This window comes from Uranotaenia lowii, chromosome 3 (assembly GCF_029784155.1).
Source record: "Uranotaenia lowii strain MFRU-FL chromosome 3, ASM2978415v1, whole genome shotgun sequence".
NCBI classification, from domain to species: Eukaryota; Metazoa; Arthropoda; class Insecta; order Diptera; family Culicidae; genus Uranotaenia; species Uranotaenia lowii.
Genome location: NC_073693.1, coordinates 166,963,167 through 166,984,725, shown reverse-complemented (window position 1 = coordinate 166,984,725; position 21,559 = coordinate 166,963,167). Strand labels below are relative to the sequence as shown.

General features: G+C 40.1%; 2 protein-coding genes across 4 annotated transcripts in view; both read right to left on the bottom strand.

Annotated features, from left to right (window-relative positions):
• Positions 1-7,238: 7,238 nt before the first annotated feature.
• LOC129756045 (E3 ubiquitin-protein ligase RNF113A) lies at positions 7,239-8,371 on the bottom strand. The gene is made up of 2 exons (XM_055752799.1): positions 8,213-8,371; positions 7,239-8,140 (listed from the first exon to the last, which is right to left on the bottom strand). Exons 1-2 carry the CDS (start codon positions 8,283-8,285, stop codon positions 7,260-7,262), a joined length of 954 nt encoding a protein of 317 aa, XP_055608774.1. The 5' UTR covers positions 8,286-8,371; the 3' UTR covers positions 7,239-7,259.
• Positions 8,372-8,989: 618 nt separating this feature from the next.
• The window catches only part of LOC129754685 (H(+)/Cl(-) exchange transporter 5), a 30,904-nt gene continuing 18,334 nt past the window's right edge, over positions 8,990-21,559 (bottom strand). For 2 of the 3 annotated variants that reach the window (XM_055750883.1, XM_055750885.1), the window contains exons 3-11: positions 12,500-12,663; positions 11,597-12,433; positions 11,319-11,533; positions 11,045-11,253; positions 10,843-10,983; positions 10,585-10,694; positions 10,418-10,518; positions 9,908-10,354; positions 8,990-9,848 (exon numbers count right to left, since the gene is read on the bottom strand). In XM_055750883.1, the coding sequence (XP_055606858.1) occupies positions 9,758-9,848; positions 9,908-10,354; positions 10,418-10,518; positions 10,585-10,694; positions 10,843-10,983; positions 11,045-11,253; positions 11,319-11,533; positions 11,597-12,433; positions 12,500-12,663 (2,315 nt within the window). In that variant the 3' untranslated portion in view covers positions 8,990-9,757. The remainder of the gene's footprint in view (positions 9,849-9,907; positions 10,355-10,417; positions 10,519-10,584; positions 10,695-10,842; positions 10,984-11,044; positions 11,254-11,318; positions 11,534-11,596; positions 12,434-12,499; positions 12,664-21,559) is intronic. The other variant, XM_055750886.1, reaches the window with a different exon arrangement.

Here is a 21,559-nt window from a genome sequence, read left to right as displayed (position 1 = left end):
AGTCAACGGTCGGGAGTTCACCATGCTCTCTGCTTCCGCCAGCACCGTTGCAAACGATTCGTCGTCTAGCTTCCTCACTACTGGAACTGATCCAAGGGCTGATTTCACTGCTAGCACCATTCTCTCCCAGCAACCTCCCATATGAGGGGCGGCTGGAGGATTAAACTTCCACTGTGTTTTAGCATTCGTGAAGGTACTGCCCAACTCAGCGTGAATCTTACTGATCTCGTCTTGCAGCTCTCGACTTGCTCCGACAAAGTTTGTCCCATTGTCGGAATAAATTTCCTGTGGAGTCCCGCGTCGTGCGATGAACCTTCGAATCGCTTTCTTGCAAGCATCGGTGCTCAAGCTAGCTACTACCTCCAAGTGAACTGCTCTAACGGTAAGGCAAGTAAAAAGGCAGACCCACCGCTTAGCCACGCTTCGTCCTATTTTCACTTGATACGGTCCAAAGATGTCTACACCTACGTAGGTAAATGGACGCACGCCCGGCTCCATCCTTACTGCTAGATGCGGTCCCATTTTTGGAGCGACCGGCGTTGATTTGTACACTCGACACCACATACAGCGTTTTCTAGCTAGACGTACCTCCACTCGTAGATGTGGCACCCGGAATTTCTGGCGAACTTCGTTGAATACGGTCTCGTCGTTGGCATGACCGTACATTCGATGATAGTAATCCAGTAACAAGTCTGTTATTCGGTGCTTCTTTGGTAGGATTATCGGGAACTTTGCATCGTAAGACAGAATTTCTGCACTACCCGCTCTGGTACCTTCTCGCAGCACTCCGAACTCATCAACGAATGGTGACTGCTTGACCAGGCTGCTTGATACCGCAATTGGTTTCTGCTGCTGGTCGTTCCTCTCCACATTCTGCTTCAAAATCGCAACTTCGTCCGGGTATGCTTCGGACTGCGCGGTCAACCATAATGTCCTCTCCGCTTTCTGAATATCCGCACTAGTCAAACCAATAGAATCCGTCGGTTGATTACTCCCCGCAGTTCGTAAATTGTTCAAGTAGTGGTGAACGTAGGCCACCGAACGAAGCATCCTTTCAAAACGCGAAAATCTCTCGTACTTCACCATTGGCTGCTTGATCAGATGACTACAGACATATGCTTCTCGCAGCTCAAGGTCACTTTCATCCACAGTCTCCTCTGGAACCATCGTCCAATCTGCTTCGGTTTTGTAGAGGAATTCGGGTCCATGGAACCAACGGCTATCTACGTTGCATGTCGGTCCCTTCCCCCACTTGGTGGCTTCGTCTGCAACATTGACCTTCGTCGAAATCCACTGCCATTCTTCGATACTTGACAGACTCAAAATTTCGTCAACCCTGAAAGCGACAAATTGACGATAACGACGCGTGTCCGACATGATCCACGAGCAAACCGTTGATGAATCACTCCAGAAACAAGTTTTCTTTACTTTCAGTCTGTGGTTTTTCTCAACCGTTTTCCGCAAACGAGCTCCTAGTACAGCCGCCATCAACTCCAATCGTGGGATTGAAACTCCTCGAAGCGGTGCGACCTTCGTTTTTGACGACACAAGAGCTACTCTAATCTGTCCTCGATCCCTGATGCGGAAGTAAGCGACTGCTGCGTAGGCCTGAGCGCTTGCATCCACGAACACATGAAGCTCAATATTTTTGTAGCTGTCCGGATCGTATCCTGGGAAATAGCAGCGAGGAATGCGCAATCCAGGTATGTTTCTCAGTACAGTCAGCCACTCAGTCCACCGGGTCGCGACCTCCGGTGTAATTCTGCTGTCCCAATCCGCGTTAGTTCGCCAAACTTCTTGGATCAAGATTTTTCCGTGAATGACGAATGACCCTACCAAGCCTAGCGGATCGTAGATGCTCATAACCAGGCGGAGCATTTCTCGTTTCGTTGGGACTGAAGTACCCTCCAGTAAATGTCTTATCTTTGCGCAGAACTGCAACGAGAAAACCATACTATCTTCTCGTTGTTTCCACTCCGCTCCTAAGACCCGCTCGAATCCAAACTCCTTCTCCGGTAGCATGGCTTTCGAAGGCTTCACGAACTCTTCGCCCAGTTTATTCATCATGCTCTTATCGCTGGACATCCAATTACGGATATGGAATCCTGCTCGCCTGTGGATCTCGATCACCTCCTTCGCAACCTCGTATGCTTCTTCAACCGTATCGAAGCTGTCCACGTAGTCGTCCACGTAATGTCGCTTCTTCACTGCCTCTGCCCCACGTGGAAATTCCGCTTCTTGTTCGGTCGCGTTCAAATTCTTTACGTACTGTGAGTGCGCTGGAGAGCACGCAGCGCCGAATATTGCCACATCGGATACCATAGTACTCATCGGCAACTCTGGAGAATTTCTGTACGGGAATAGAAGGGCACTGCGATCAGGTGCTCGAACGAGCATCTGCAAAAACATTTCTTTGATGTCTGCTGACACCGCCACTTCACGCTCTCGAAAGGCGAACAGCACCGACAACAACGACGTTAGAAGGTCTGGACCCTTTAGCAACATGGAGTTCAGCGATACACCTTCGACCTTTGCTGCGGCGTCCCAAATAACACGAATTTTTCCTGGCTTTTTCTCGTTCACGACGACTCCAATCGGCATATGCCATGTACGCCGAAGATCAAATTTATCAATTTCTTCTGCTGACGCTTCGTGAATGTAGCCCTTGGCTTTGAAGTCCGCAATTTGCTGTCGCACACCATCGTAGAGCTCAGGATGCCGGGCCAGTCGTTTCTCGAGCAGCTTGAAGCGTCGTTCCGCCATCGGTCGGCTGTCAGGGAACTCAATGTAGTCTTGTTTCCATAGCAATCCAATCTCAAATTTTCCGCTGTTGGTACGCCGCGTGGTTTCTTCCAAAATCTTATAGGCACGTTCCTCTTCAACCCCTTTCTTCGCTGGTGCGACTGCAACACCTAGACTGTCCACATCGAAAAAGCGCCGAACGTACTCGTGCAGGTCATCGGTACCTGGTTCAGCGTTCATTTGAAACTGCCTGTGCATCATGCTTATTTGCGGTCTCCGGAGACTACCGCATACTGCCCATCCGATCCTGGTCTTGGTTGCTATCGGCTCGCCTATTCTGCCCTCCCGCAATTTCAACGTAGCTAAAAGATGGCAGTTGCTCTGTCCGATCAGAATTCCTGGAACTGCACACCCGTAACTCTTTACCGGAAGTTTGTTGAGATGAGCAAAGCGAGTAGCGAGCTCTGCGTAGTTCGTGGTCTGTTGCGGTAGGCCTAGGTTGTCCACGGTATACACCTCCGAGAGTCTGTAGCGCTTGCTTCCTCCGACTTCAGCTACCTCCATCGATACGACCTCTGCTCCAGAAATTGTTTTGTTGACTCCTCCGGTCCATTCAATATGTAGGGTTTCCACCTCGCCGCTGATACCAAGAGATTCCGCTATCGATCGCTCTACGAGGGTCACCGATGATCCGTCATCGAGAAAAGCGTAGGTGTTGAACTGCCCATTCTTTCCAAATAGCGTTACTGGCAGGATACGGAAGAGCGTTGATGATGACAGCTGACGATGAACGGTTACAACTGCATTGTTGGTCTTCGCCGCCGCCGGTGGATCAAAATGGAGTAATCGGTGATGCCGCTTAGGGCATTCGTTAATTCCACAAACTTCTCCTTTACACGGCCACTTTGCGTGAGATGTAAGACAGCGAGAGCAAAGTTTTTTCTGCTTCAGCACCTTCCACTTTCCGTCTAAATCTAATCCTTTAAACGACGCACAGTTTTCGATTTGGTGAGTATTGACGCTGCAAACTGCACACCATCTACCACTTTTCGTCCAGGAACCTCCTTCTTTCTGCTTTCCGCTGACACCGTTTAGCTCCTCTTCTTGCCGATTCGCCTTTGGTTGCACCGTGGACGCGTGTGTATTGACAAACGATCTCTCCTTCGGTCGACTACGCTCATCCTTTACGGGTTTTTGCGGAATGGGTGCCAGTTGGGTAACGCCGCTTGCTGCCGAAGATATTTTCGCCATGTACTCGCTAAACACGTTGAGATCCACCTCTGCAACTTGTTCTTGGTGTAACGCCCAGTTGAACTTCACTGTCGCTGGCAGTTTTTCCACCAACTCTTGGAGTAGAATCGGATTAGCTAAATGTCTTTCCTGTCCCACTGCCTTCAAGTGGCCGCACAAATTCTGCACTACCAGTCCAAAGTTAACCAGTGTTTCCAACCGATCTGGTTTCGGAGGAGGGGTTGCTCGTACTTTAGCGATCATGTTGTTAACAATTTGTTCCGGCCGCCCGTACAACTGCTGCAAAGTGGACATGACTTGAGATACTGTCGACGGATGAAGTAGAAAACTGCTCACAGACTCCTTTGCACTTCCCCTCAAACTTCGCTGCAAACGCAGCAGATTTTCGGAGTTCGAGTACCCGCAAGCTTCCGTCGAATGCTGGTAGCTGCTGATGAACAGAGGCCAATCGATTGGATCTCCTGAGAAGAACTCTTTAGTAACTACCTGTCTAGCAGCTATTTGCTGAGGGGTTGGTCCTTGGCCGCTTGCAGTAGAAATTACTTGAAGAGGAACACCAGACATTTTGGAAAGTCCACCGATAGTCCAACTCGAAGGAGGAGGAGGGAGAGAGACAGGACAACCTTCACTTAACCACGACGCTGGAGGAGGAGGTAACGGAGGAGAACTTCCGCAATCTGCTGACCAGTGCTCATTCCGATTGATGAACCGCTGTACCTCGTCGTGTAAATCCCAGTACTCCTGCTCCGCTTCGTTTCGTTGACGGATTGATTCTTGCTCTCGTTGACGGCCCGCTTCTAGCTGGTCCTGCAACTCTTCTCCAGTTGCGCGCAAACCCTGGATTTCATTCTCCAGTTCCGCCTGCTGTAGTCGAAGTGCTTTATTTTCCTCGTCACGTCGATTCAGCTGCCCCCGCCAATCTGCTTCTGAAGTGCGCAACTTATGTGCTGTTTCGACAAGTTTCTTCTGTAGGAGTTCAATCTGCGTAGCTCTTCCGCCGTCACCTTGCTTGATCTGATTTCGCAAATCTGCTTCCGAAGTGCGCATCAGTTTAATTTCTTTGCTCAGCGATTCAATCTGGGTCTTCAGACATGCGTTCTCATACTCCAGATGTCGAAGTTGATTCCGCAAACCTGTCTCCGATCTATGCATCGTTCTCAGTTGTTCGGCGTGTTGATCTTGCACACTTTTAATAAGATTTTCCATGCGTATCTCCCGTTGCTCTCTTGTACCGATGTCCAACTGTAGATTTCGCACCATCTCCTGCATGTTCCGAAGTTCTGCCGCCGTTTTCTGTCGCTGTTGTGTATCCATGGCCTTTTGTTGTCGAAGCTCACCGGTTTCAATACTCCACCGTTTGTAATGGGTGGGAATTACCCGCATCACTTTCGAAACCGCTCCGGTTGGAGCTACTTCATCGAGCTTCAATAGGTCCAAATACGGTTGGACATCAACGGTGGGCAAAACCAGCTGATTTTGTTGGTTTTCTTCCGGTTTGTCGATAGCTGCGATCGATTCCTCAAAAATGTTTTCGAGCGTCAAGCTTCCCAGAGTTTCTGGGATCGATTTTCCGCCTTCGCCGACTGCATCAACTATCTTTAGAGGCGTTGAAGAAGGATGTACTCCCTGCGAATTTCCCAGACTTATATCCTCTGCATTAACGGACGGCAATCCTGGCCCGACAGCTTCACTCACTGTCTTCTCCACCCATTCTTCCGTCCGTTGCACGCTCCGCTGGCTGCTCCGCATACTGCGTACACTTTTCCCTTCTCCGCTGTCCTGTTGATTCAGCAAATCATGCTTTCGCGCAAGAAAATGCTTTTCGAGTTCCATTTTCTCCTTGAGCTCCAGTTCGTTCAGAGCTCGTTCCTTCTCGATCTTTTCGCGACTCAACTCTTCCATAATCCGCTTTTCTTCATCAAGGCGCTGCAGATCACGCTTAGTTTTAGCCGCCCGCGCACTAGCTGAGCTGGAAATTCCACTAATTTGGCTTTTCGCCGGTTCCACCAACACACCAGAAACTTCGCTTCTTACACACGGCAAACATATGAAGGATTTCGAACGTACCGTGGCGGTAGTGACGTTTGCACAAGTGAAATGTAACCAGCAATTACATTTCTGGCACTCCACCATATATTTCTCCGCCTTATTGGGTCGGTCACATCCAGGACATTCCCGTAACTCACCTCTGCCGCTATCGACCATAGAAGGAACGAACGAATCTTCTGAGGACCCATTCGATACCTGATCGTCGACGTCTCTCGGGATGGGGTTAGCATTCACCTGCTGAGCCCTCGTTTTCGACCGGGTTTGTCGTACATTGGCCTGCGAACTCATCCTGCTCCGGTTGAATTCTTTGAGAAATGTTGGGACAGTTTTAACGGAGTTCTTGTAGCAAACCAAACAAACTCGTTTCGAGTGTTAGCAGCTCAAAGCTGTAGAAAAATTTTATATTTAGGATAGGTTTTAGACTTATAAAATAAATAAATTCGACTTACAATTCAGTCTCCGACTTCTTATCCAACTGTTCCACAACCGATTTCACTAAAGAATTGGATTCCTAGCCTGTAATTAATCTATTAATAACCGCTTTTTTCACAGCGAATTCGATGGCCACAATTACCTATCTGAGTCGTAAATTCACTACGAAACTCAACTACGGAATAACGGATAGTTGTACAGTATGTCTAGCCTGTAAGTTTGTGAAACGTTATTTGTTTAAATATGGAGGAAAATACAAAGTTTTTACCAAATCGATGATTTCAATATCCTAACTTTACTGCGATAATCAACTACCTTGTTTACATACTAATCCTTATCTTCACTCTCCCTTATCATTTTGCCAGTCATCATTCTCACTTTCTCATTTCATCCCTAGGGTAATCTGTCAGTCCTACATCTCGGATCAGTCGGAGCAGGTCGCTGTAGTTTGCGATAGCTGTGTTCAATCAAGAGGCTGTTGCGGCGAACAGGATCAAAATAGGAATTTCAAAATTACACGTTGATACCTTCCTTTACTAAATAAATTCGCCTTTGGTTATGCAACGAAATGACAAGGTTTTGAAAGTTGCAAAATATTCCGCCACGTGTCGCTGATGTACGACATTATACTTCCAAGCAAAGTCAAAGAAATAAATTTGAATCTTCAAGTCAAATTTGCATTCACTATTCAGTCGTTTTGAAGTTTCTCAATTGTCTAACAGACAATTTCTCAAATTCATTCCTAAGAGAAAAAACGAAACCAATTCGCTATCCAAAACATGTATTCAATCACTATCAGAATCATCCCCTTCTTGGATTTCACGAGCTTTTAAACGGGCGATCAGTTCTTTGGCTGGATTGAATACTCCGTTCGTCTGTTGGCCACAAATGGCGCACCGTGACGATTTTTTATAGTTTGCCAAGGCGCATTTTTCACAGAAGTAGTGTTTACACTTGGTAACAATCGGATCTACGAAGCTCTCCCTGCAGATGTAGCATTTGAACGGTAGCTCCTCGTCGTCGGAATGTATCTCGTACTTAGTGTCGTCCCCGTCGGAATCATCGGCGTAGGTGCCACCGGTCGTTCCGCCCTCCTTTTCCAACTGCCAGCCGTGTTTGTAATCGCTACGGTCATGCAAGAACTTACAGCTATCTCCGAACCCACAGTACCCTGTTTCTTTGTAATCTTTACAAATATCGGGCTGGTAATCCCAACGAACTGTCGATCGTATGTTCGAAGGCGCGCGGATAGGACCCTTCCGTACCATACCGGAGGCAGCGTTTCCCTGGGCGGTGTCTTTCTTCTTGTAAAACTGGGTGTAATTATTCATTCCTCTGTAAATTTTGTCGTCCTCCTTCCCTTCAAGTTCTTTGTTAATTTCGAGGCTTTTCTGGAAAATTGCTTGTGCATCTTGTGCTTTGTCAGTTTCTATTTCCAATTCTGCTGTCGCTCCTTGATCCTGAGGGCCGGTTGGAGCGGCCGAACGATTTGACATGTAATTGACTCCGACTGCTCCTGTGCCGTCATCGTTGTCTGATCCCTCTTCGGAAGAACTATTGTTCACGGTTTTCCGTTGAAATTTTAACGAAGATGTGCTCTGGACATTGGGGTTAGCTTTCTTCTTTTTGTCCAGACCCGTTACGACAGCCGAGGATTGTTCTTCATCTTAAAGTGAAAAAGTGATTTTTCATCAAGTTAATTATTGAATAATTACAAAAAAAAATGTAATGAACATACCTGATTCAGAGGAGGATTGTTTGCGTTTTCTTGCAAACTTGTTCTTTACACTGCGTTTTATGAACGAAGACATTATGAATTAATAAAACTTTCGAATATTTCTGATAACAAACCAGAACTGTGAGCATCGATGAAAATTTTAATAAATCAAAACAAGTAAACAACACCCTCAGAAAATAATCACTAGTAGATGGGTTTTGAGTTGGGCAAAGCAATACAGAAGTGCCATATGGGCCATTGGGTTTTTTTTATTATCCAACAATTTGCGCCGGAGGTCTTTAAATTTTTCCCGAAATTTCAAGTTCATTTTTTTAAATTTAATAACTATATTTAATTTAAAATTTTAATTTAACAGATTTTCTGTGTTTCGTTTTACTAAATTTATTCGTTAATTGAACTCTAAAAGAAACTAACGGCGCGTTCGTAAATCGATTTTTTTTTATCGAAGTGATTTTTTATCGATGCTGGCGTTCGTAAATTAAAGCCAACTGTATGAAAAAGCTTTGAAAGGTGATGTGACATCGGTATACCAAAAAAAATGATCGACTGATGCAAAAAAAAAATTACGAACGCACCGTAAAAGATCATTGCACAGACATACTCGAAAGCTTTAACATAAAATCATTATTGCGTACTATGAGATATCGATTGGAATTACCAGAACGAATTACAATTTAAAAATTAACCTCAAGTACCTATTTATCCAAAGAAAAACAACTTTTTGTGTTATTCATAAGTAGCTACATAATGATTTTCTTTCAACAAAAGATAAATAAATTTAAGAAGATACGACTTTATTACATAAATATACATTTTATTATCATTCGCGTGGAACCAACCATCGACTCACGAGTTATAACTGAACTTCAAAATGCTCATAATTGAACGTACTGTATTTAGGCTATTAGGTAATACGAATCTTCCCGATCACGTACGTAAGTCGAAACATCCGAAAATGGTCATCTTTGTTCGGTGTCTGCACTTTTTTTTTTTGTTAAGTTCCCTCCCTTTTCAATATGGTATAGTACAAAATCGGCTAACGTTGTATAAAATTTTCTAATAGAGCTGTTTCACTACGGCCTAAACCTGCCTCACTAATACTCAAAAACAGCTGATTTTCTAAACTGATCGAAAGGTATCGATTAACTCTTGATGCTTTCTAAATGATATTCCAAATGGAGGTTGTTCACACTAAATTATGATATATTTTAACAGAAATATATGTATATATAATACGATGCTCTAACTTTTTTTGTTCACAGCAGTTTTCGGCGATTCGAATCGAACGTAATTCAATCTAAGTTGTATTGTAAAATATCAGTATTTAGTGGTAAAACTTTATTGCATTCAGAAGCGTACCCTGGAACGCAGTCCTAATATTTGACCTTCCGTCAAGGAGGATAGATTCAGTTTTTTTTTCAATTGCATACATGAAATCAAAAAGTGAGTGTCTAATAAATAGATTTATAACTGTGTGCATACCAATTTGGATGAAGATACATTATTGAACAAACAAAACAGAAGAAATGTAAAAATGGAAGCCCTCTAGTTGAAAAGAACCGTATTTGGATCTTCGTTATCCATCTGTTTCACATGGCGTAGAACATCTTTTTTGGTGATAACACCCAGCAGACGACTGTGGAATACATTATTATGAAAGGATTCTAAGCGAACACGAAGCATCAAGCTACTTACCCATTGTGTGTCACCAGCGTTTGTCGGAGGCCTAGTTTCCTGAACATATCCACAACCGTTTCCATCGGTGTCTGATCGGTAACCGTGATCGGAGCCATATCCAGAATCTTCTTGAGCTTCAATGGCGAAGGGCCCAGATTTTGTACCGGTTGTGCCGATGTGAATATCACCAGCGACTGGCCAGTTATACCATCAATCAGACGCCGTGCATTTGCTGTTGATGAACCGAAATCAGTATCATCACCCACAGTGGGAAGGCTACGGGATAACATTTTTATATTACCGATAGCGAGATTAAGATCTCTTCGAAGAACAAAGCCAACGAGATATTGGTTCTCCTTCGACACGACCACCGGGTAGCCGTTGTGTTCAGTCTCTTTTAGAAGGGTCTCGATTTCGTCCACCGTCATCGAGTCCTGAGTAATTACGGATAGAGTTTCGTTACGTCTGTAAGAAATGACAAAATAAAAGTAAATTTATAAAGGCTAGCAAAATCTATTGAAAACTTACTTTGGTTGCATAACATCAGCAGCTAGGGTCGTATGCTGGAACTCGTCTTTACTGTCCAGGAACGGATACCCGTTCAAAGCTATGTGCGCATCATAAATACCCTGAAAATCAAAAGGCATAAGTTTTTCTGTATTTCAAGGAAGATCGCTGCTAAGATTGATAGTCACCTGTCTTCCCAAAGCGTCACCAACCCATTTGGATGCCATTGCAGCCGCCATCAGTGGAACTATATACCGAACTCCTCCAGTCAGTTCAAACATTATGACCACCAGTGAAACTATGAGATAAGAAAAATAAAGTAATTAGGTAGGTAGTTGGGGTTTAGTTTAATAAATTACGGTTAACGCAATAACCATAGCTTTGGTTTAAAACACAAAATTTTAATTTTAATAAAAGACTTTAGATTTTTAAACGGATAAATTTACCTGTCATTCTGGTAACCCCGCCGAGGACAGCCGCTGCTCCAACCATTGCATACAACCCGGGCGTAATACAGTCGTCTCCTGTTGAGCATTCGCCAGAGAATATCCAGATCTTCGGATAGTGATACGCTAACTGTTCCATTCCTATGAGATTACCATTCTATTATCATCTTTTTTTTGGAACAAAGGGATGTTTAAAACTTACCTATACCAACGATGCGACCCATGATAGCACCCAGCGCTAAGGACGGGATAAACAATCCACAGGGTACTTTCATACCAAAGGTGAAGATCGTCATCACCAGCTTCATGACCAAGGCCAGCGTTAGCAGCCAAATTGCTTTGTACACGCCCGGACCAGCAGCCGCAATTTCAATAGCTGAGTTGACATCGGTGAAGTTACGATTGTAGTCACTGTAGAAAGGTAAAATAGCAAGGATATTGAGGAAATAGATTGGCTTCAATGTCCAGTTCCATACCAAAGATAATCCCTATTGGATATTCCACACTGGCTGAACAGCAAATAAATTAGTTCGCTGGTGTTCATTCTGGTGTAATGATTTGGATAGGCAATTACAGCAGTGATGAAAGTCACAACCAGAACTTCGGTAACCGGGTACTGGCCAAGTTTGCTGTATTTGCGGAACCGACACCACCAGAGGTTGGCTTTGATGAAAAGTGTTGCTATACATCCCTTTAATTTAAGAAAAAAATCGATTATTATTAACGTATTTTGACTCTCAAAGTTTGTACTTACTCCAATGATTCCAAGTCCAATGAAGGGCACCAGCTCGAAAAATATCCAAGGTTTGTTGTACTCCACATAGAAAAGGACGGAGTGCTCGTTGCCGAATGGATTTATCGATCTCAAAATAAATGCGGCTATCAAGGCGCAAAAGAAAGATCTCCAAAGTGTTTTCAGCGGGAAGTAGTAGGACACCTCCTCTAAACTGAAAAGTACGCCACCGATCGGAGCACCGAAAGCTACAGACACTCCAGCTGCCGCAGCGGCTGATATTATTTCACGCTTCTTAGCTTCGTTTCTTCCATATTTAGGAAATAAGTAGGACAGAATGTTTCCAATGCAACTGGCTATATGCACCATTGGACCTTCTTTGCCAAGGCTGAGTCCGGTTGATACAGCCAGTATCAGACCCACAGACTTGATGATTAACGTCCATTTGCCTAAGTAACTGCGGATAATGAATCCGGACAGAATGGTTTTGATCTCCGGTATACCGGAACCACATGCGTATGGTGCAAACATGCGAACCAGAGAAGCGGCGAGCAAAGCAAACAGTAACGCCCACGCAATGTAGAAAAAGTATGATATGATGTAGGCCCCAACTCCGTCCCGAGACGACGCCAGGATTTCGGACCACGTGAACCACTGCGAACAATTACCGCTGACGAAGCTGGTCTCATTCGAGGACCAACAGCATTGCTCTCGGTTCAACCAGAAAGCCTGTGGGCAAATGCCGAACTTTAAGTCAGTCATCCAGCTTGCACCGATGTCGATAACACCGGCCACGCATCCAGTAAAAAGTCCTACCAGCAACACGCATACCCATCCCGATGAAGCATCGTGTGCTCCCTAAAAAGAAATATGAAAATAAATTATTCCATCGTATAAATTTAAAAAAATAAGAAGATCACCTACCTTTATAAGATCCCAAAAGGAATCCTGCCGTTTCTTGACGATGTACCGATGTCGCATACGATCCCGCGCAATGTCCCGCTGCCAGTCGATGGTGTGGAAATCATCGTACTGACCAATGCCGGGAATATCATCACTTGTGTCCGTCATACCGGCAAACGAGATTCCTGTGGACGAAGTTTAATAAAATTTTGAATTAGTTATTTTTAAGACTACTAAATTACCGGGTTCAGAACCGTTCGGTCATTCAACTTGTTCGAAAAATGTAGAATTTTGATTTTTTTTTTGTTAAAAATATTTCGTGCTGTTAGTACGCAGAAAACCAAAGGAAAATGTTATTGTTAGCTAAGAGGAATCGAACAATGGTCATAAATTTCTGGCATGTATTACCTTGCACGATACCGGAAAAAGTAACCGCTACCGAATCTATTCCAATAGTAAAATGTTTTTTTTTTTTTTTTTTTTTCCTTAACTATTTATTGGCTTTACCTCTAATTACATAACCGGCCAAGTGTTGTTAAAATATAAAAGGTTTTAAACATCTATGTTACATGTTACAATAAAATCGGCTATCACTTTATATAAACCAAAGTCTTTGTTTTTCAGAATAATTTCTAAATGTTTGTACATTATTAAAACCAGTTTATAGCTGTTTAAATATTAAAATCTTTATACTACGAGCAGATTCCTAGGTAGATAATCAGTGTCAAAAGCCAGAAATAGGTTACCGATCCCCTCCAATAAAGAAATAAAGATAGAAAATTAGTTTACTTGGTTAAAATATTGAAGACTTACTCAACCTCAACATCGAAAAAAAAAACAAATAGTTTACGATTTTTTTTTACTCGGATCATCACAAGTGTGGATTTTTTTTAATTAAGCGAATCTCAGTCATTCTCAAAAAAGCTTTTATAGTGGACAAACAGCAGAAATTTTCATATGTTCTTAATAGATTAACAATTAACTTATTAATTTAAACACTATATTCATTCAACTCACAACCTACGTTTACGTTTTGTCTTACAGTATAATCATAATGTCTTACAGAACAATAAAAATTACAAAAATTGAAAAGATCTCTTACTTATAAAAAACTGTTACGAGCACGTGAACAAATAGCATTCGAGGAAATCACAGCCCGACTGGAAATTAATCATACCTACTGCTACCTATAGTTTATTTACCTACGCTTTGATTTGAGGTAGGATTGAGGAGATGAGCCCTTTGTAATTGGTAGTGTAATCAAAGTAAAAGAATACCCTAAATCTATAGATGTTTTTTATGAACTCTTTTTAACTCATTCTACTTTTTTTTTCTTTTTTTTCGGGATTTTAAGCCCAATGGGTTTATTCATCCCAATAACTCATTCTACGAGGTCCTAAACCGTTTTAAAATGATTTTTTTAAACCATCCATTTCAAACACTCAAATCAAAATTCACCGTGAGGATTTCAACTCAATAAAAATCTGGATTTAAATGTCCCATACATTTGCGTAAAATCGATCCCAGGATATGGAGGGATGAATGACATCCAGATGTTAAAATCCTAAGGACCAAGTAAATAAAAAAAAGATCCCAAGATCTTAAACAATTTTTTTTTTCATATTATCTGTCTCTTTTTTTTCAGTCATTTTCTCTCAATTTCGCCTCTTTATTTATTAGCCTAAAATATTTGCGAAAAGATAGGGATGAATGACTTGCAGAAGTTAGAATCCAACCAAATAAATGAAAAAAAAAAAAGATTCAATACTTACATAAAAAAAGGTTTCATCTTTGAAAGCACAATGAAACCTTAATAAAACTGCTTCCCCAAGCTAGTTCCCTTAAAATCCTCATAAACCTAAAATTTTTGTTCACGAGGTGGGAAATTTATTTAACGAGTCGAGCATTGCCGAATTTTTGGTACTCGGACATTCTCGGAGTCATGGGTGGCAAAACTCCTCAGATCGGCTTGTCCAGTGAAAGAGAGTGCAATTTTTTCGTCTGCTCCCCCAATCGGTGCGGGGAGAGATAAATCGCACTGAAATGAAGAGTGAGATTGTCAACACACAAGAGTGAGCGAGCGCATTCATATCCGCTGATGAAGAGAATTCCTTCTGAGGAGAATTCGAGAGCTAACTCAGTTTATTCTTGGTACGTTCACGAGAAAAGATGCTACTTTCCGAATCAAAGCGCCAGCGGTCCTGATCTTCTAGAAGTCGTCCTGATCTTAATTGCAATTGATTTTGCAATAAAAACAATTTAACCTCTTAAACCAATGGTAATCTTCGGTTCAGATGATATTTGAACGGTGTTTTTCGGTATAAACTAAAAGCCACCTAACTTCATATCTCTACTGCTGCATAAATTAAGGCGTATACTGCACCGCTATTACGCCTTAATTTATGCAATCAAAGTAGAGCTGCATTTCATTTCCACCAATCTACTGGGGTCCTGAAAAATCCAGGTTTTTGTTCTTCGCGATGTCCTAATTTTTTGATGAAACCACCTGTCACCTCTTCTTCGAACGCTACCTTTTGCAAAAAAAAAATTCAAAACAGCTTACAGCAGTAGGCATGGTAGCGGAGCAGAAATTGTTTATATTTTTTCTACGTTGTGTGGTGGGAGTCTAAATTATTTTTTCCTTCTTTACTCTGAGGTGTATGACTGAAACACAGGGCGCTCTTTGTTTAGAATTCTCTTTCTCCCACTCGGATGCAAATGCTCTCACACTTGCCGTCCGAGTCACTTACATACAGCTCGTGTAAACTCGGGTAACGAGTGGAGCACGATCAGCGAAAGAGGATTACATTCGGAAGCCGAACTGAAAACAGTGTTGGTTTCTCCCGGCTCTTTGTTGTTTGAGAAGAGCCGACCAACCCTGCTCGGAGTTTTTCCCTTTATTTTATCCACAGTTTCAACCTTGTGATAATTTTTTTTACAAACTGTATAAGTATGAGGGCAATTGTGTATACCTCTCTGCTTCAGGTTTGATTTGAACGATTATCTAAAACAGATCCATTAAATTGCTAATAATATCAACCACCATGCATCATAAAATTATCGTTTTATGTTAGAGGCTTGCTTGAACTCTCATAAGTAGAGATGTACCGAATAGTGGTATTCGGCGAACGGCCGAATACCGAATATTGACCTTTTCAACTATTCGGCCAAACGAATATTCGGCCGAATATTCGGTCGAATATTCTATTGAATTTTTGGTGAAAAATACTTAAGTGATTATTTTAATGCTTTTTATTTCTGCCATATTTATACACCTCATGTTTTTAGTCGATTATTTTCAACCAGTTGATATAATCGGATGATGTATTACAAGATATTTTTTAAGTATGGGTTCTGAATTTGAAAATATTACCAATAACTGAAAAGCCATCAGATGACTAGTCACTTCTAGGGCGTTTATCACCAACAAGATTGCGTTCTCATGAAATCTGGGACAAGACATGTCGAAACGAGTGCCAAACTATTTGAAATTACTTCTTTGGTATTGAATTAGATGAAGGTCCAATTTGAGCTAGATATCTTCAAAATAGTTGTTGAAAAGAAAGATCTTTAACCAAAAGCATACCAAACTTTCAAACACACGTATTTACACGGTTCAGGACGATTTTAAAAAAATAGAAAAGGCCAAAATTTATGTTAATTTAGAAGTTTTCAAAAATCGTTATTGAACACAAATCTAAAATTTTCAAAGAAAAACTTGAGTTTTTTATTTGATTTGGTAAATAATCTGAATAAATCCGAGCAAAATTCGGGAAGTTTTATACTATATCTGGACATCCCGGACAGATTTTACTTATCTGGAATCTATACTGGATTTATGGGCAAGCCTGAATTCAGAAAATCTGGGATAAACTATAATCAAAGTATAAAACGATACTTGTCTGCATTCTCCTGTACGAATTACAGTGAAAGATACATGCACCTTAGATGTTTTGCTGAAACCATAAGTTTTTAATGATTGTGTAGCTTTTACAACATTACTTTTGGATATTTTATAAATTATCCAAAATCATTGAAACATTTTACAAGTCTGTAGTAAATAGATATTCGGCCTATTCGGCCTATTCGGTCGAATACTTAGCTCAACTATTCGGTGAGCCGAATATTCGGCTTAACGGTTTTTCGGCGGTATTCGGCCGACCGAATATTCGGTACATCTCTACTCATAAGTAAATTTTCAAGAAAAATTTACTTTCTCACAAAAACTTATTGCGCAGAACAGAGATTAGTTCAAAAGATCTCAAGATTGGCAGAAATACTCGAAAATGCATGAGGAACAACCCACACGCAGAGAAAACTTGGATTTTGAAACAAAACAAAACTGACTTTGAATTAATAAATTCATTTTTTCGATTCAATCTCCTGTTTTCTTTGAATCAATGAATTATTGTTTCGTTTCAAATGAATAATTTTTGAAAGAAAGAATTAATTTTTTGAATCGAAGAATTTTGGACTTTGGTTTTAAACAAATTCTTTGATTCAAAAGACATTTATTCAATTGCATATTTATTTGGAAACAAAGTTAATTTTCTTTCAACCAAAGAAAAATATCTTAAAATAAAAACTTCAAACTTAGAAGGTTTTTTGCATTGAGCAAGAAGAATTTAAAACGAAAAATCGGTTCAAGTTTGGCTGGTCGTGTGAAAATGTGGATCAGAGTTAGCTTAGTTAGCAGGATTCAGGATAAAGTATGGTAATTGTATGTCAATCAAAGAATAAATATTGAAGAATTTCAATAAGTGCTTGCAATTTTACAGGACCACGGCCGATGGATGATTTTCCAAATGCTTCAACCGAGGTGACACCGCTCCAATCCAGCGATCAGGTCAACAAAAATTGAAACCAGATGATCCGATTAAAGTAAATCAGTTTGTGACCTAGTGTTCAATTTATTTGTGAATAAAAATAAATTTTATTTTTAAAACTGTTTCTTTTTATTATTTGAAATTCCTAATAGGAATTTCAAAACAACAGAAAATATTTCTTCCAATTGGAATAAATAGAAAATGGTTCAATGAATAAATGCAGTTAAATCTAACTTAAATTACCCTGTGGCAAAACAAAGCAAAGTTTTGAGAGCACAACGATGCCAGTTTATGTAATCAAGTAAACAAAAATTTGGCATCGCTGAACCTTTGAAACTTTTTTTATACATGGCGGCTAAATGAGGTATCAATTAGTTTTTTTATCTATCACAATTTTGAGTCATTTAGGTAGTTATCGATACTTTACTTTGGTATTGGTTTGCCGTCGAATTTTAGCATTTTATTACTTTAATGGAACCTAATTTTGGCATCGGAAAAAATACAATACAGGACTCGATTCTACGTTCAGCCCTTTTTTTTGTAGAAACGGATTATTGAATCCGACGGATAATCGAATCAGAACATTTTACCCACATAAACTTTTGCCCATAAATACTTTTTCTGAATATGTACAGCATGGCCGTTCCTACGTTTCTGTTTTCATATTTTGCACTATGTAGGGAAGATAAGGGCATACCTTAAGGATAACGCCTTTTTAACCATAGCTATAATATATGAATTACATCATTGTTTCGTGTTCAGACACTCAAATAGTCTATTGCCTAATTGGATGAAACTTGAAAAAGAAGATAAAAAAAGTTCAAAAATGCATTTTAAATTTTTTGCCGAAAGCTGAAAACCAGTTGTAGGGGCATAATGAGTACCCCCCTGGGGTAGTATAACCACCATTAATCGGAGCAAGATGAGCGTTTTCTGCCGGGGAATCTAGCAGCGAATTCGACTCGATGAAGTCAACTGAATAATAGATCTACAGCTTGACTTGTTTCATCTGACGACTCTGATCAATTTTTTTTTTCATTTATCATTCATGATCGATGCATTTTGCACTAAACGGTGAGGCGTAGATTCATCAAAAAAAGCAGTAACGAAATAATCTAGGTCTGTTTGTAAAGTTCAAAGAATTAACACATGCTCATTAGACTGAGTCGATTTGGGGTAATTTTTGAATTTCTCAAACCCTGGGGTTCTGAATTTCTCAAACCCTGGGGTCTAAAGAGCTTTGTCTTGGTCCAAAACACATCCATGATTTTTTGCAGAATTTTTAAGTAACGTTTACATGAGTAAATTTGAGCTTTTAGGTTTGTATGGGAAAATTAAATATTTTGTACTAAAAAATCAACATCGTTTTTGTTTCTTCTGTGGAACCGAGCCAGCTTAAAGTTTTTGTGCTAATTTATAAAATTCCTTTGAGAAATTTTCCGCTGCACAACTTTGTCGAAGACTGTAACTTCGTATCTTATTAGGCAAAAAAGTTATTAGCTGTTTAACAGAGGTATATCTTTTCGCATTGATAAACAACAAATTAAATTGACATCACTGCTGGAACCTCGCAAAGTATTGCAAAAAAAGTAGTCATGCAATACCTCGCTAGGCGCCCTGCAGGGATGTCAAATGAATTTATTGCTTATCAACGCGAAAAGACATATCCCTATTCAACACCTAATAACATTTTTGCCTAATAAGATACGAAGTTACAGTCTTCGATAAAGTTGTTCAGCGGAAAATTTCCCTAAGAAATTTTTTAAATTGGCACAAAAACTGTGAGCTGGCTCGGTTCCACAGAAGAAACAAAAACGAAGTTGATTTTTCAGTACAAAAAATTCAATTTTCCCATACAAACCTAAAAGTTCAAATTTACTCATGTCAACGTTACATAAAAATTCTACAAAAAATCATGGATGAGTTTTGGACCAAGACGAAGCTTTTAAGACCCCAGGGTTTGAGAAATTCAAAAAATTACCCCAAATCGACTCAGTCTAATGCTCATACATTATGTTTCTGGTGTATTGTTTGACGGATGATACTACTAAATTTCTTAAAAAAAGACGTAAACTTATCCAAACTCTCGGAATGTAGTTGTCACCGAAATGAAGTGCCCGGGTTGATCATAGCTTTAGAAATCATCCTGGATTTTTGTTTCATATTGAGATCCGAAATTCTTATACTTAATTCTTTTGCAGGATTCAACACTTCAAAATGGCGATCTAGAATTGAAAACTTAAAATAAGACTCATCATTCGAAAATCATTTTTAAATTCAGATTAAATATAAAATAATCATTTCAAATTAAAACCCAAGCTCTAGACATCAAATATAAAACACTAGATTGATGATTGAGGGCTCTGAAACAAAGTTCAATTATTGGCTCATATCTAATATAATTGATCTGGAATCTTAATTCATAAATTTTTTTTTTACATTTCAGGAATCGTATTGAAACTCGGAAAAAGATCCAAAATTTAAATTTCATAATTAGTAATCTTAATCATTTTAATTCATCTTTGAAATTGATCTGAATTTTTTATATTTATGCTGTATGTTGTATCTGAATTCTCAACCTGAATTCATATTCAGGTTCAGAATTCAGATAACAAACTGCAAAAAATCGCTTACTTATATTTTGATTGTTATTTCAATTTCAAAATTTCAAATTTGTAACCAAAGTTAGTCAGTTTTTAAATCAGAAGAAAAACATCCACAGAATTTTATTCAAGGAATTCATTTTTATAAAAAGTTTTTGCGGCTTAAGATGTAACATGTAATGTCCCTTGAAACAAATTAATAACATAATTATTGCAGTTTCATCAAGAGCTAAATTTCAAACTAAAACTTCAAATATTATAAAATCTTTGAATATTTCTCGAGAGTTTGGTAGAATTAGCTTATTTGCTTTAAGCATAGAACTAGTTTTTTTTTAACAACTCGAAGGCTTTCTCATAAAAACTTAGTCTTTGGTCAAATAAAATATCAGATTTTAGAGCAAATTCAGTTTACTATTAAACAGATTTTCGGTTGTATTTTCAAAATTGTATATGCAATACATATAACTTTTGATCTGAAAGAACTTAAAATGGTTAAGTAATAGTAAGCTAAAATATTTCTTCGATTTTTAATTAATTCGTGCAAAGTTTGAGCAAATATGTATATCATAGAAAAAAATAGGTCACCAAACCGAAAATCGAACTTTACCATTCAAACTGCTATGTCTCAGAAACTACGATGCGATTATTTCCGATGCCTCGGCATTGAATGGCTTCAATACCATTATCACTCGGACAGAGCGAAACCGTTTGCCAATATATAAACAATCCAGTTCGCGGAAATTTCGTGGGAATATGATAAAGAAAATCTTGAACTTTAAGATTAATAACGCTTAAACATATTATTTTGTTTAACTTATTTTTTTTTTTAATTGAACACATAATCAAGTCAGGCACAGAAGTTGCAAATCTTCTAAATCAAACATGGGTCCTATAGAAGGAACTTTGAATCTTGACTCAGTTCAAGTTCAAGCTATTTGTTAAAAGTAACATTTCACTGCACTAAGTTTAATTAGAAAGTGAACTGTAATCAAAACCAATTTGTCATTCATCACAATATATACTATAGATAGGTAGCAAATAGATTGACAACAGCCTATTACATCTTGAGCGCCAGCATGCGATTGTATGCAGTATGCATGGGAAGCTTTAGGTGGGAAACTTAAAGCTGTGCAATACGTGCGCGGCAGCGTATAAGTGTGTGCTATAGGTAGGCGAATATAGAAATGAGAAACACCGAAAACTCTCTAACAATCGATAGAGCAACACGTTCGCTTATAATGACCTGACGAGATGATGTTCAATAAAATTATCTTTAACCTGGAATCAAACCAAGTGTTTTATTTTTGCATTCGATTCCAACAAAAGGTTATGGGCCCAGTGGTCAACTGAGACCTCGGACAGTACATCGTACTATAATAACCAGTGGTTAACTGGTAAGAGCAGCAGCCCTTGGAGTGGACCAGAAAAACCAGTGGTCAACTGGTAGGAGTAGCAGAGCTTGGAGCGGTTATCTTAAACCAGTGGTTAACTGGAAGCAGCAGATCTTGATCAGTGGTAGACTGATAGTCATCGAGGAAGCAGACACCGAGTGACGCATACATCGGAACAGGGCAGGACGACAACTCCGAACAATGGCTGGACGTAGGAACGGTGGCTTCGAAAGGGGAACTTTCGAGCGCACCTTACCCTAC

Bases quoted from the DNA above. Each gene is read 5' to 3' on its own strand.
- LOC129756045 (XM_055752799.1), bottom strand. From the start codon at position 8,285: ATGTCTTCGTTCATAAAACGCAGTGTAAAGAACAAGTTTGCAAGAAAA. The intron at 8,141-8,212 runs GTATGTTCATTA...TTTCACTTTAAG, and splicing joins ACAATCCTCCTCTGAATCAG to ATGAAGAACAATCCTCGGCT.